We start from the raw sequence: 12686 nt of genomic DNA on the forward strand, positions 1-12686 counted from the left end.
CTCTCATAAGGAGCGTGCACAACATGCTCAGGTCACAATAGGGTTTGTGCTCCTATGAGAATCTAATGCCACTGTTGATCTGACAGGAGGCAGAGCTCAGGCTGTAATGCTCACTCACCTCCTGCTGTGCAACTCTTCCTAACAGGCCACAGCGATACCAGTCCACAGCTGGAGGTTGGGGACTCCTGATTTAAATCATAGTTTAACTCTCACTGGACAATCATATTGCCAGATTTTAGTTGACACATACCTATAGCTTATGTGCATGGATTATACCATATTGATTTCTAGATCCCAGTAAACAAAGACTATTTAGAAGGAAATTCATGATGGATTTTAAAAATAGTGTTTGATTTTCTATGACACAGAGAGATTATTGTATAAATTTTTAAAAATCATAGATGGGAAGGATCCTTTGAGATTATTAAGTTGAAATTATAGTAGTTTTTAAAGATAAAGAAATTAAAACCTGAGAGATGTTAAAAGACACAGTTTAATTTCAGTCTAGTTAGCACCAGAGTTTCTGATCTGAAGATGATCCTTACACCAGCTGGGGGGCAGCCTAGAATCTAAAGTCAGTGAGTGGCCAGGCACGGTGGCTCACACTTGTAATCCCAGGACTTTAGAAGGCCGAGGCAGGCCGACACTTGAGATCAGGAGTTCAAGACCAGCCTGTCCAACATAGTGAAACCCCATCTCTACTAAAAATACAAAAATTAACCAGGCATGGTGGTACACACCTGTAGTCCCAGCTATTTGGAAGGCTGAGGCAAGAGAATCACGTGAACCTGGGAAATGGGGTTACATTGAGCTGACATCACACCACTGCACTCCAGCCTGAGCACTAGTGTGAGACTCTGTCTCAAAAAAAAGAAATAAAGTCAGGGAGCAGTCTTCCATGATCTCTTCCGTTTGTGCCAAGTTGGAAAACAGAGCTACTTACAGTGCAACTTCAAACAACTGTAAAGACAAAGACAGTGCCCTACAGGAGTGTAGAGCAATAAGAAAGAAAGGACTCCTGTCCTACTGTAAAACTTTTGAACAAACTAATAGAAAGATCACCCTCCCTCCAAGAAACACAAAAGGCTGAAGTTATATTCTTTGAGAAATATAAGACAAAAATGTTAAAAAATTACAATAGATACAGAAGTTACATTCATGATGCACAGCGTATATGATTAAGAAATGTTCATATCCTTCGCCCATTTTTGAATAGGCTTGTTTGTTTTTTTCTTGTAGATCTGCTTTAGTTCTTTGTAAATTCTGGATATCAGCCCCTTGTCAGATGGGTAGGCTGCAAACATTTTCTCCCATTCTGTTGGTTGCCGATTCACTCTACTGACTGTTTCCTTTGCCGTGCAGAAGCTGTGGAGTTTGATTAGGTCCCATTTGTCTATTTTGGCTTTTGTTGCCATTGCTTTTGGCGTTTTGGTCATGAAGTCCTTGCCTACACCTATGTCCTGAATGGTTTTGCCTAGATTTTCTTCTAAGGTTTTTATGGTAATAGGTCTGATGTTTAAGTCTTTAATCCATCTGGAGTTAATTTTGGTGTAAGGTGTCAGGAAGGGGTCCTGTTTCTGCTTTCTGCACATGGCTAGCCGGTTTTCCCAACACCATTTATTAAACAGGGAGTCCTTTCCCCATTGCTTGTTTTTGTCAGGTTTGTCGAAGATCAGATGGTTGTGGGTATGTTGTATTTCCTGTGAGGCCTCTGTTCTGTTCCATTGGTTTATATCTCTGTTTTGGTACCAGTACCATGCTGTTTTGATTACTGTAGCCTTGCAGTATAGTTTGAAGTCCGGTAGTGTGATGCCTCCTGCTTTGTTCTTTTTGCTTAGAATTGACTTGGCTATGCGGGCTCTCTTTTGGTTCCATATGAAGTTTAAGGTGTTTTTTTCCAGTTCTGTGAAGAAGGTCATTGGTAGCTTGATGGGAATAGCGTTGAATCTGTAAATTACTTTGGGCAGTATGGCCATTTTCACGATGTTGATTCTTCCTAACCATGAACATGGAATGTTTCTCCATCTGTTTGTATCCTCTCTTATTTCGTTGAGCAATGGCTTGTAGTTCTCCTTGAAGAGGTCCTTTACGTTCCTTGTTAGTTGTATTCCTAGGTACTTTATTCTCTTTGTAGCAATTGTGAACAGATACTTTACAAAAGAAGACATACAGGAGGCCAACAAACATATGAAAAAATGCTCATCATCACTGGTCATCAGAGAAATGCAAATCAAAACCACATTGAGATACCATCTCACACCAATTAGAATGGCGATCATTAAAAGATCGGGAAACAACAGATGCTGGAGAGGATGTGGAGAAATAGGAACACTTTTACACTGTTGGTGGGAATGTAAATTAATTCAACCATTGTGGAAGACAGTGTGGCGATTCCTCAAGGACCTAAAAATAGAAATCCCATTTGACCCAGCAATCCCATTACTGGGTATATATCCAAAGGATTATAAATCATTCTACTACAAGGACACGTGCACACGAATGTTCATTGCAGCACTGTTTACAATAGCAAAGACCTGGAACCAACCCAAATGCCCAACGATGATAGACTGGATAGGGAATATGTGGTACATATACACCATGGAATATTACGCAGCCATCAAAAACGATGAGTTCACGTCCTTTGTAGGGACATGGATGAACCTGGAAACCATCATTCTCAGCAAACTGACACAAGAGCAGAAAATCAAACACCGTATATTCTCGCTCATAGGTGGGTGTTGAACAATGAGAACACGTGGACACAGGGAGGGGAGCACTACACACTGGGGTCCGTTGGTGGGAAATGGGGGAGGGGCGGTGGGGTGGGGAGGTGGGAAGAGATAGCATGGGGAGAAATGACAGATACAGGTGAGGAGACGGAAGGCAGCGAACTACACTGCCAAGTGTGTACCTATGCAACAATCTTGCATGTTCATCACATGTACCCCAAAACCTAAAATGCAATAAAAAAAAAAAAAAGAAATGTAAAAGTAGAAGAATGGATACAGCAATCACAGATGCTTGTTAGAGAAGAAACAAATCATTTTATGGAGGAGAAATGGTATGAATATTATGAACAAAGATGCAAAAATGGAACTTGTGTTTTAGAACACAGTAAGATCTGCTTAGCTAGAGCAGAAACACCAGTTGGAGAAATGGTGTCTGAGTTTAGATACAGACAACAGTGGGGCAAGAAGGGTATACTGATGCCTAGGATGAGATGCCTGAATTTTGTCTGAGAGCCACTGTAATAATACAAGTATGAATTGTTAAGAACCTGAGTTTAAAAAAATAGTTGCCAAAATAGAAAATAGTAAATCTGATGAAAGTATGAGAAGGATTTAGTCACTGATTATATATTAACAGAAGTGGGAGAAGACCAACACTACAAAAACTAGAAACCAGTAGAATTACATTTCTTTAACAAGGTATAGAAATTTCAAATTACATTATACTTTGTCTTCTCAGGGGAAAGTATAAACCACTCTTCCACGTGCCAGTTTAAGAAAAGCCAGTATACCACTGGCTCATCCAGTTTACCACAACCCTGCTTTTAGGCAATTCATTGTGAATTCACTACAGTATTATACTGTAGTTAGTCTACAGAGCTTAAAGTTCTTAATCTCAAAATCTCAGTATGTCCAATTTTATTTATTCTCGTGCTTTCTCTACATAATTGCTGCAGACATGGTTTTGATCAACAAAGAAGAACTGGCTAATAAAATTAAAAGGGTACTTGAAGAGCAAGACTGTATTATTTGAGCATTCTTGATAGTCAGAAGAGAAGTTTTATCAGACATATTGCCAAGTTTTTAAGTAAAGATGCTGCTTAACTTATGATGGAGTTAGATCCTGTAAACCCCAATGAAGGTTTAAAATGTTGTAAGTCAAAAATGTATTAAAATACACCTATCCTAGCTTAGCCTACCCTGCCAAAAATGTGCTCAGAACACTTACATTTGTGTAGTTGGTGTTTTGTAGACGTGATTGAATGTGAAAACACAAAACACAATATCCAAAATGCTGACAACACAGTACACTATGGAATATTGGTTAATTACCCTCATGATCACATAGCTCACTGGGAGCTGGAACCTCTTAATACCTCCATGCTCAGCATCATAAGGGAATATCATACCACATATTACTAGCCTGGGGAAACATCAAAATATCAAATATCAAACTTCCAGGTATGGTTTCTACCGAATCCATATCACATTTGCAGCATTGTAAAGTTAAAAAGTCCTAAATTGAGCCATTGTAAGTCCTGGAGTGTGTTTTCCAGCTTCGATCCATTCTCCCCTTCATATTCAGGTACACCGATCAAGCATATATTAGTTTTTTTCACATAATCCCGTATTTCTTGGAGGCTTTGTTCATTTCTTTTCATTCTTTTTTCTCTTGTATTGCCTTCTTTTATTTCATTGAGTTGATCTTATGAGATGGGTTTCTTGAATACGGCACACCGATGGGTTCTGACTTTTTATCCAGTTTGCCAGTCTGTGTCTTTTGATTGGGGCGTTTAGGCCATTTACATTCAATGTTAATATTGTTATGTGTGAATTTGATCCTGCCATTTTGTTACCGGCTGGTTTTTTTTGTCATCATTTGACTCATTTTCTTCATTGCATTTTTGGTCTTTGCCAACTGGTTTGCTTTTGCAGTGACTGGTACTTGTTCCTTTCCATGCTTTGTGTTTCTTTCAGGAGCTCTTGTAGGGCAGGTCCGGTGGTGACAAAATCTTTCAATAATTGCTCGTCGGTAAAGGATTTTGTTTCTCCTTCACTTATGAAGTTTAGTTCAGCTGGATATGAGATTCTGGGCTGAAAGTTCTTTTCTTTAAGGATGTTGAATATTGGCCCCCACTTTCTTCTGGCTTGTAGGGTTTCTGCCGAGAGATCTGCTGTGAGTCTGATTGGCTTCCCTCTGTGGGTGACCTGACCTTTCTCTCTAGCTGCCCTTAGCATTTTTTCCTTCATTTCGACCCTGGTGAATCTGATGATTATGTGCCTTGGGGTTGCTCTTCTTGAGGAATATCTTTGTGGAGTTCTCTGTATTTCTTGAATTTGAAATTTGGACTGCCTTGTTAGGCTTAGGAAGTTCTCCTTGATTATATCCTGGAATGTGTTTTCCAGCTTGGATTCATTCTCCTTGTCATATTCAGGTACACCCATCAAGCGTATATTAGGTTTTTTCACATAATCCTATATTTCTTGGAGGCTTTGTTCATTTCTTTTTACTCTTTTTTCTCTTGTATTGCCTTCTCTTTTTATTTCATTGAGTTGATCTTCAATCTCTGATATCCTTTCTTCTGCTTGATCGATTCAGCCATTAAAACTTGTGTTTGCTCACGTAGTTCTCGTGCTGTGTTTTTCAACTCCATCAAGTTGTTTGTGTTCTTCTCTAAGCTGGTTACTCTAGTTAGCATTTCATCTAACCTTTTTTCAAGGTTTTTGATTTCTTTGCATTGAGTTAGAACGTGTTCCTTTAGCTCTGAAAAGTTTGTTATTATCCACCTTCTGAATCCTGTTTCCGTCAATTCTTCTCACTCCTTCTTGGTCAAGTTGTGATCTGGTGTTGTTGAGGAGTTGTGATCCTTTGAAGGAAAAGAGGTGTTGTTCTGGTTTTTGATGGTTTCACCTTTTTTTGTGCTGGTTTTTCCATATCTTTGTGGATTTACCTGGCTGTAGTGTCAGAGAGTTGCTTGATGAGGTCACTTGTCTGCCTGTGGGGGCGCTACTGGGTTTCTAGGGACTCCAGGTTACTAGGGAAGCTTCCTTTGTCTTTTTGTTTATGCTCGGAGATTAGGCCCGCCTCTTCCCCTGACCTTTAGGTGCTGCTGGGTTGTCAAGAACGCCGTCCCATTGCTATGTAGGCTTCCTGGGTTTTTTGTTAAAACAGGTAGCCCAGTCCCACCCCTCTAGTGGTGGGTTGTGCCCTTCCTCCACTGGGCTGGATCATTCAGGGTTCATCTCAGACTGTGGCACTGGCTGTGCAACCCACTAGAGGCAGAGCTTCAGCCCTCTAGGATTTGTAGGGGAGGGGAGGGACCTGCCCAGCTGCACCCGGCTGTCTCCCCCTTTCAGCCTCCGCGCTCTCTGGTCGTGGGGTAGGGGCTGCCCAGCTGCTCCCGCTTACAGCTCCCTCTCTCTCCCGGTGGTGGTGGGGAGGGGGCGGTGGCTCAGTCTGCAGACTCTTATTTGACTCTGCACTTGTAATTCCCGGCGCTTGACTGGCAAAGATCCCCTGTTCTGTGTATTGCTGAGGCTTTGGGGGAAGCGCGGCATCTGGACGGGAGCACCAGAGGTGGAGCCTCTGACTCGCTGGTCAGATGCACTTTCTGGGTGAAGCAGTACCCCTCCCCACCTCAGTCTGTCCTGAGTGGGCTTTGCTCACCCTCGCACCTGGTACCTTGGTTGGAGCTAAGAGATCTCTGGGTTTCTGCGTCTCTCTTGCTGGATGTTGTGCGCTGGAGTTGTGTCTAATCCGCCATCTTGGGTTAATTTTTAAATTAAGTAATATTTAGTTAAGTACTAAAAGAAAGTGGTTCACTTAGTTAATAAGATAAATGCAACTCCATGCTTTCTGCATGAGATAAACTTACAAACTTACGTAAAATCCAACTCATGTTTCTATATGAGGCATACTTAAAAGAATTTGGTTTAAAAGTTAGAGACAGGCAGTGAAATTTTAATAAAACATAAAAAGATATTATGAAGAACATCAAAAAAAGCAAAATTGACAGCAGAAAACAGTAAATGAGGAGTCATTTAATATTGATAAAAACAATATAAAAGATATAGTTATAAAATTGATATATTCACATAGCATTATAAATAATAAATTATAAAGACATGAGAAGAGGTTGCTCTAAATAAATAAATTGGGATATTTTGATATTCCTTTTTCAGTGACTGAGAAACAATATAGGCAAGAAACAAAGCTAAACATCATATGAATAATATAGTGATTGATTTAATGGAAAAATCAAACTTTATATTTAATAAGTAGAAATTACATCTTTTTGTTAAATGGTTAGGAAAACATATGACACCAGCATGAGATAGAAACATAAATAATGAAGCAGAATCAAATGCCCAGAAATGGTATATAGTATACATAGGAAACTAGCATATTAAGAGGATAGCATTTCTAATCAGTGAGGGAAAAACAACTTAAAAGTAAAACTAGTGCTGCAATAACTGCCTGCCTTTGAGGGGGTGTTGGGATTAACTTAGTTCTTCACCACAAAAACACCAAAGTAATTTCCACGTAGATTAAGGTCTTAAATGTTAAAAAAAAAAAAAATGGAAATAGGAAAGAACTAGGGGTTAATATAGGAGAATATTTATATATGCAATCCAGTGCAGTAAAACAAAAGAAAAATGGAGGATTTGAATACATATAACTTAAAAAAATACATGAATGGCAAAAAATGAGAACAAACTAAATGTGTGTGTGTGTGTGTGTGTGTGTGTGTGTGTGTGTGTGTGTATGTGATTTTTATATATATAAAACATTTATGTCAGGCAAGGGGCTGAGTATATGAAGGGTTTTCTAAAGTATTTCAACAAGAAAATGATGGATGTGCCAGATTCTAAAAGGCAATAAAGTTTTCCTATTTCTAAATATATCTAAAATAAAAATTAAAGAGGGTGAGGATTCTTAACCCACCTAAAGTAATGAGAAGACAGAAATTACCTTAAATCAACCTATCACATTCTTCATGATGTATTTTAAAAATTAAATTGCTTGAAAGGTTTATGCTTTATAAATCTGAAATATTTCCTCTTAAATTTTGTTCATGTTCTCAGTTTTCAACTTCTAAACTGATAGAGTTCAAAATTAATGATTTATACAAAAACACTTCAGATAAAACAAGTGCTTAAAGTGAGTTGAAGAAGGGATTTCTGCTTCTGGACAGACTGAATAATCATGTTTTTCTCTGTATTTCCTCATTAAAGTACAGCTAAAACCTTGGACATTACAAATTTATAAAACAAGCATAAAAAGACTATGAAAGGTGGAAAGAAGGCAATAGACTTGCTAGAGTTGGTGGGAACAGAGGAAAGACATATCTGTGAGTTCCCTGGGCTTTCTTTTTCCCTCATTTGTCCCACACTACGTAGTGGAGAAGCCTACAACCCAGAAACAACATTGGGCACAAACTAAAAATAAAAACCTGCTCTCTCAAGCAGAAGGATGGAGAAATGGACAGCCTAGCAAGTCAGAAAACTTTCAACTATTCGGCTCTAGCCAAACACCACCAAGAACACTATGGCCTACCCCCAGCAACAAAGGCTAAATGGAGAATGTACACTTCCACCCTTTTGATGCTGTCCAGTCCTTCTACTGAGGCAGCGTTAGTGAGACTGAGTGTCAAGCCAAGACATTCATCTCCACAAGGCAGTATAGAAAGTATCTGCTCCCTAAGTGTGGAGTGTCAGCGAAGACCATGTGGGAGCCTGGACTTACACTCCTACCAGGCAGTAGTAAGAACCCAGCAACCTTCCTGTTGGAGTGGGGTCAGAGCTAGTCTAGTGAAGGGTCAGAACTTTGACCACCAATCAGCTACAATGAGACTACCCCCCACAATATCAGTACAGGACTCTGGGAGAACCTGAGCTCTCACCCGTATCCATTAGTAATAAGGAGCCCTCCATAGCCTAGGCCAGGAGGTAGAACACAGTATTTGCACTCACATTTACTTAGTCGCATATAACCACCTGAATGGGTTAAGCTGAGAAATGTAGGAGCCAGTTGGGCAATTGTAGGTCCAACCACAACTCTGTTTTGGTGTATGACTAGAAGTCTCTACCACAGATATGTTAATAGGACTTAATTTATCTGGTAAGATTAATCTATAACTGTTTTAAAATAATTTATTGGTTCTTTACAATTGATTTTAGTATTTCTATAACCTGAAAAAGTTCTTATTTATAGTTTTCCCAAATGATATGTTTGCCATTTTAAAGCCTCTGTCAAATATCTATTTCTTCTTCAGCACATTTTTTTTGTCTTTAAATATTTTTTTGTGTTCTGTTGATGTTTATTAAAATAACTCAGGTTTGAGTACAGTGATCCATGCCTGTATTCTGAGCACTTTGGGAGGCTGAGGCGGGAGGATCACTTGAGCTCAGGAAGTGGAGGCTATAGTGAGCCATGATTGTACCGCTGTGCTCACAACAGAGCAAGACCCTGTTTCAAAAAAACAAACAAATAAATCACTCACCCACTCACTCACTCAGGTCACTTTTACCTGACTTGATGCTATCTACTGACATATAATTATGAAAATTACTGAAACTGATTGCTGCCCCAAATTCAGGTTATCCGTCCCACATTATACTTTTAAACTTTTATTGTACTTTCTCTCATGTCCCTCCTTCTCAATAAAAGAAATTAAAACCTAGGTCTATGCTGATAGTTTTCCTTCTCTTTGTCAGAATTGTAGAGCTAACCAGATTTAGCTTAACTAGACCAGGGTGATATTTTTTAAAAAGTAACAAGTTGTTTTATATATAGTAAAGAAATTGGGCAATATTAATTTTCTGAAAAAATATTTTTGTCTTCATTGGAAAAGATTAAATTACTTAAGATACAGTAGAACAAAATATGTTCCACTGATTTTGGCTGCCAGCTTATTAAGATTAATTAAATTCTGTAACTCAGTACCAAAATAAGTTTATTTTTATGTGTAATATCCATAATCATATTTTTAACTTTATCTTTTTTATTCCTAATGTATACTTCCTTTGGATAATTAGATCTTTAAAGATAATGTAGTTTTATTAACAGGGTTGCATGTTTGTATGTGTGCTTTAAGTTCTTTTTTTTTTTGAAAACAAGCCCAAAAGCAAATTCTTTATTTCTAGGCAGTTGCCATATTCTCTTTTCTTAATCTATACATTTAATTCTGCATGGAAAAACAATCACTGAAGCCTGTGATCCTGGTTAGCATTCACATGTTGTTTTAACATTTGTTAGCTATAATTCAGAAAACTCTTTTGAATTTACACCATTGAATTTTACTTTTCTAGCATCCTTTTATCAAGAATGCAAAACCTGTATCAATATTAAGAGACCTGATCACAGAAGCTATGGAGATCAAAGCTAAAAGACATGAGGAACAGCAGCGAGAATTGGAAGAGGAAGAAGAAAATTCGGTTTGTAATTATCTTCAAAAAGTTGATTTTTTTTGCTTCTGAGTTACTTTTCTATAATTTTGTTACTTTAAATATATTAATAGCACTTACTGTTTTATTATACAAGTAAGGTATGTTTCTTCATTGAATCTCACAGTGTATGTTTGCTATCTTTTTCTGATGTCCCACGCCTGTATTCCTAGCACTTTGGGAGGCTGAGGTGGGTGGGATCACCTGAGGTCAGGAGTTCAAGACCAGCCTGGCCATCATGGTGAAACCCCATCTTAAAAAAAAAAAAAAGAATTAGGGATTAGTGGAATGTAATGTTGATAGGATGGACTTGCACGATACCTAGTATCTAGTTGATATTAACTCAAGGTTTATTGAATAAATATTGTCTTGAATTTGGACAATTTCGTGTCATATCTCCTGAACTTTCTTATAACTTGTCACCATCTATACTATAGATAAAGAGTACCATAGCAGAACAGGAGTTATAGAGAAAGCAGGAGGGACATCAAAGGGCCTAGCATATTAAACTAGCCATTCGTTCCCTTTACTTTTGATGTTGCTACATTTAAATAACAAAATAATTGTATTTATTTACCACATTTTGTAGTGTCTAGTGCTGCTTTTTTTTTTTTTTTTTTTTTTTTTTTTTTAAAAAAAACAGAGTCTCACTCTGTCACCTGGGCTGGAATACAGTGGTGCAATATTGGTTCACTGCAACCTCCACCTCCCAGGTTCAAGTGATTTTCCTGCCTCACCCTCCTGTGAATCTGGGACTACAGTTGCATGGCATCATGCCTGACTATTTTTTGTATTTTTAGTAGAGATGGGGTTTCACAATTTTGGCCAGGCCGGTCTCAAACTCCTGACCTTGACCTCCCAAAGTGCTGGGATTCCAGGCATAAGCCACTGCACCTGGCTTTTAGCATCTAATGCATCTGTTCCTTGCAAGTTATTTTTTGCCTTGTGTTTGAAATTACTTATTTTTTTCTGGATAAAGATATAGAGGTGAATAGCCCTTGGTATTCAAATAGTCATAAAATCTGAAAACAGATGTATTATTTTATTTTTTACTGATTGAAAATGTATTTTATAACAGTGTGTTCTCCCATAAAAATTTATTTTAAAAAATCTTATAGTTTCTGTATACAAATAGAAATTTTTTGCTAAATTAAATTTAGTTTTAATTTCAGAGACTGGTTATCCAATTAGGAATTATTTTGAAATTCTTTTACTCTTTTTACCAATTATTAAGCCTTGTATCACTTAGTAGCCCAGGACAAGGAGAAATGTGCATCTTTGTAGAACTGGTTTATAATCACGTTCTTTAGATATAGAGCTACAAGAATTATTTATTTGGCCATCATCACGGACTGCCTAGTGAGAGAGATGCTTTAAACTTGTATTCCAGATGTAAAAATCTTTCACCAATGAATTCACTACTTAGAATTTTAAATAGTATCTTCAAAAGGTATTTTTTTCTTATTTGTCATTGTGTGTTAATTCTACAAAAATAAGTAGGTGATATGGCAGATTTAAAGACCCCTGGTTCTTGCTCTCAGGGGGTTTCGTATTTCCTACCCTGGATTCCTGTGTGATGGTAGATACATTTAGTTTCAGATTTCTCTCCAGTTAATGTTTTTAAATAATTAATTTTTGTAGTTGTTTCTTATGGTTTCAAAGGTACTTCACTTTGGTTTCTTTTTGACCCTTTAGTGATCTCTTTCTTCACTGTTTTTCTTTCCTTCACTGAGCTTGAGTCACACTAGTCTTTCAGAATTTTAATTTTTTTTTAACATGCTCAAGATGTTTCCTTACTCAGGGCCTTTGCATGTGCTATACCCTGTACTTGAAACACTCTTCTTCCTTAGAACTCTTGGAGTGGCTAGGTTCTTTTCTTTTGAGTCTCAGCTTTAAATATCATATATCCCTAAAACACAGAACCTTAAAACAACACACATTTATTATCATGGTATTTGTAGATTGCTGTTTCAAGAGGGTCTTAGTTGGGTGATTTATTCTCAGGGTTTCGCAGCACTTAGAGATGATAGTCTAAGTGTTCGTCAGAGCTGCAGTCATCTGAAGGCTTGAGGGGGGCTGGAGGATTCACTTCCAAGATTCTTTTACTCTTTTTACCAGTTATTCAGTAGCAATCATTCAGTAGCTCTCAGAGTGAGTGATCCAAGAGAGAAAGCAAAGAGTACCTCTTACTTTCTTTTATGTTGTAGTCTCAGGAGTTAAATGCTGTCACTTCTATCACATTCTATTTATTTTTTATTATTTTATTTTGTTTTATTTTATTTTATTTTTGAGATGAAGTCTCACTCTGTTGCCCAGACTGGATTGCAGTGACATGATCTCGGCTCACTGCAAACTATATCTCCCAGGTTCAAGCAATTCTCCTGCCTCAACCTCCCAAGTAGCTGGGACTATAGACACATGGCACCACACCCAGCTAATTTTTGTATTTTTAGTAGAGATGGGGTTTCATCATATTGGTCAAGTTGGCCTAGAACTCCTGACCTTCAGTTG

The 12686-nt window shown here is 37.9% G+C and overlaps 1 protein-coding gene across 2 annotated transcripts in view; it reads left to right on the forward strand.

Annotated features, from left to right (window-relative positions):
- STK3 (serine/threonine kinase 3) overlaps positions 1-12686 on the forward strand; it is a 352673-nt gene that overhangs the window by 201698 nt on the left and 138289 nt on the right. For both annotated transcript variants that reach the window (XM_039464621.2, XM_074386819.1), the window contains one exon: positions 10041-10166. In XM_039464621.2, coding sequence (XP_039320555.1) covers positions 10041-10166 — 126 coding nt within the window. The remainder of the gene's footprint in view (positions 1-10040; positions 10167-12686) is intronic.

This window comes from Saimiri boliviensis, chromosome 15 (assembly GCF_048565385.1).
Source record: "Saimiri boliviensis isolate mSaiBol1 chromosome 15, mSaiBol1.pri, whole genome shotgun sequence".
NCBI classification, from domain to species: domain Eukaryota; kingdom Metazoa; phylum Chordata; class Mammalia; order Primates; family Cebidae; genus Saimiri; species Saimiri boliviensis.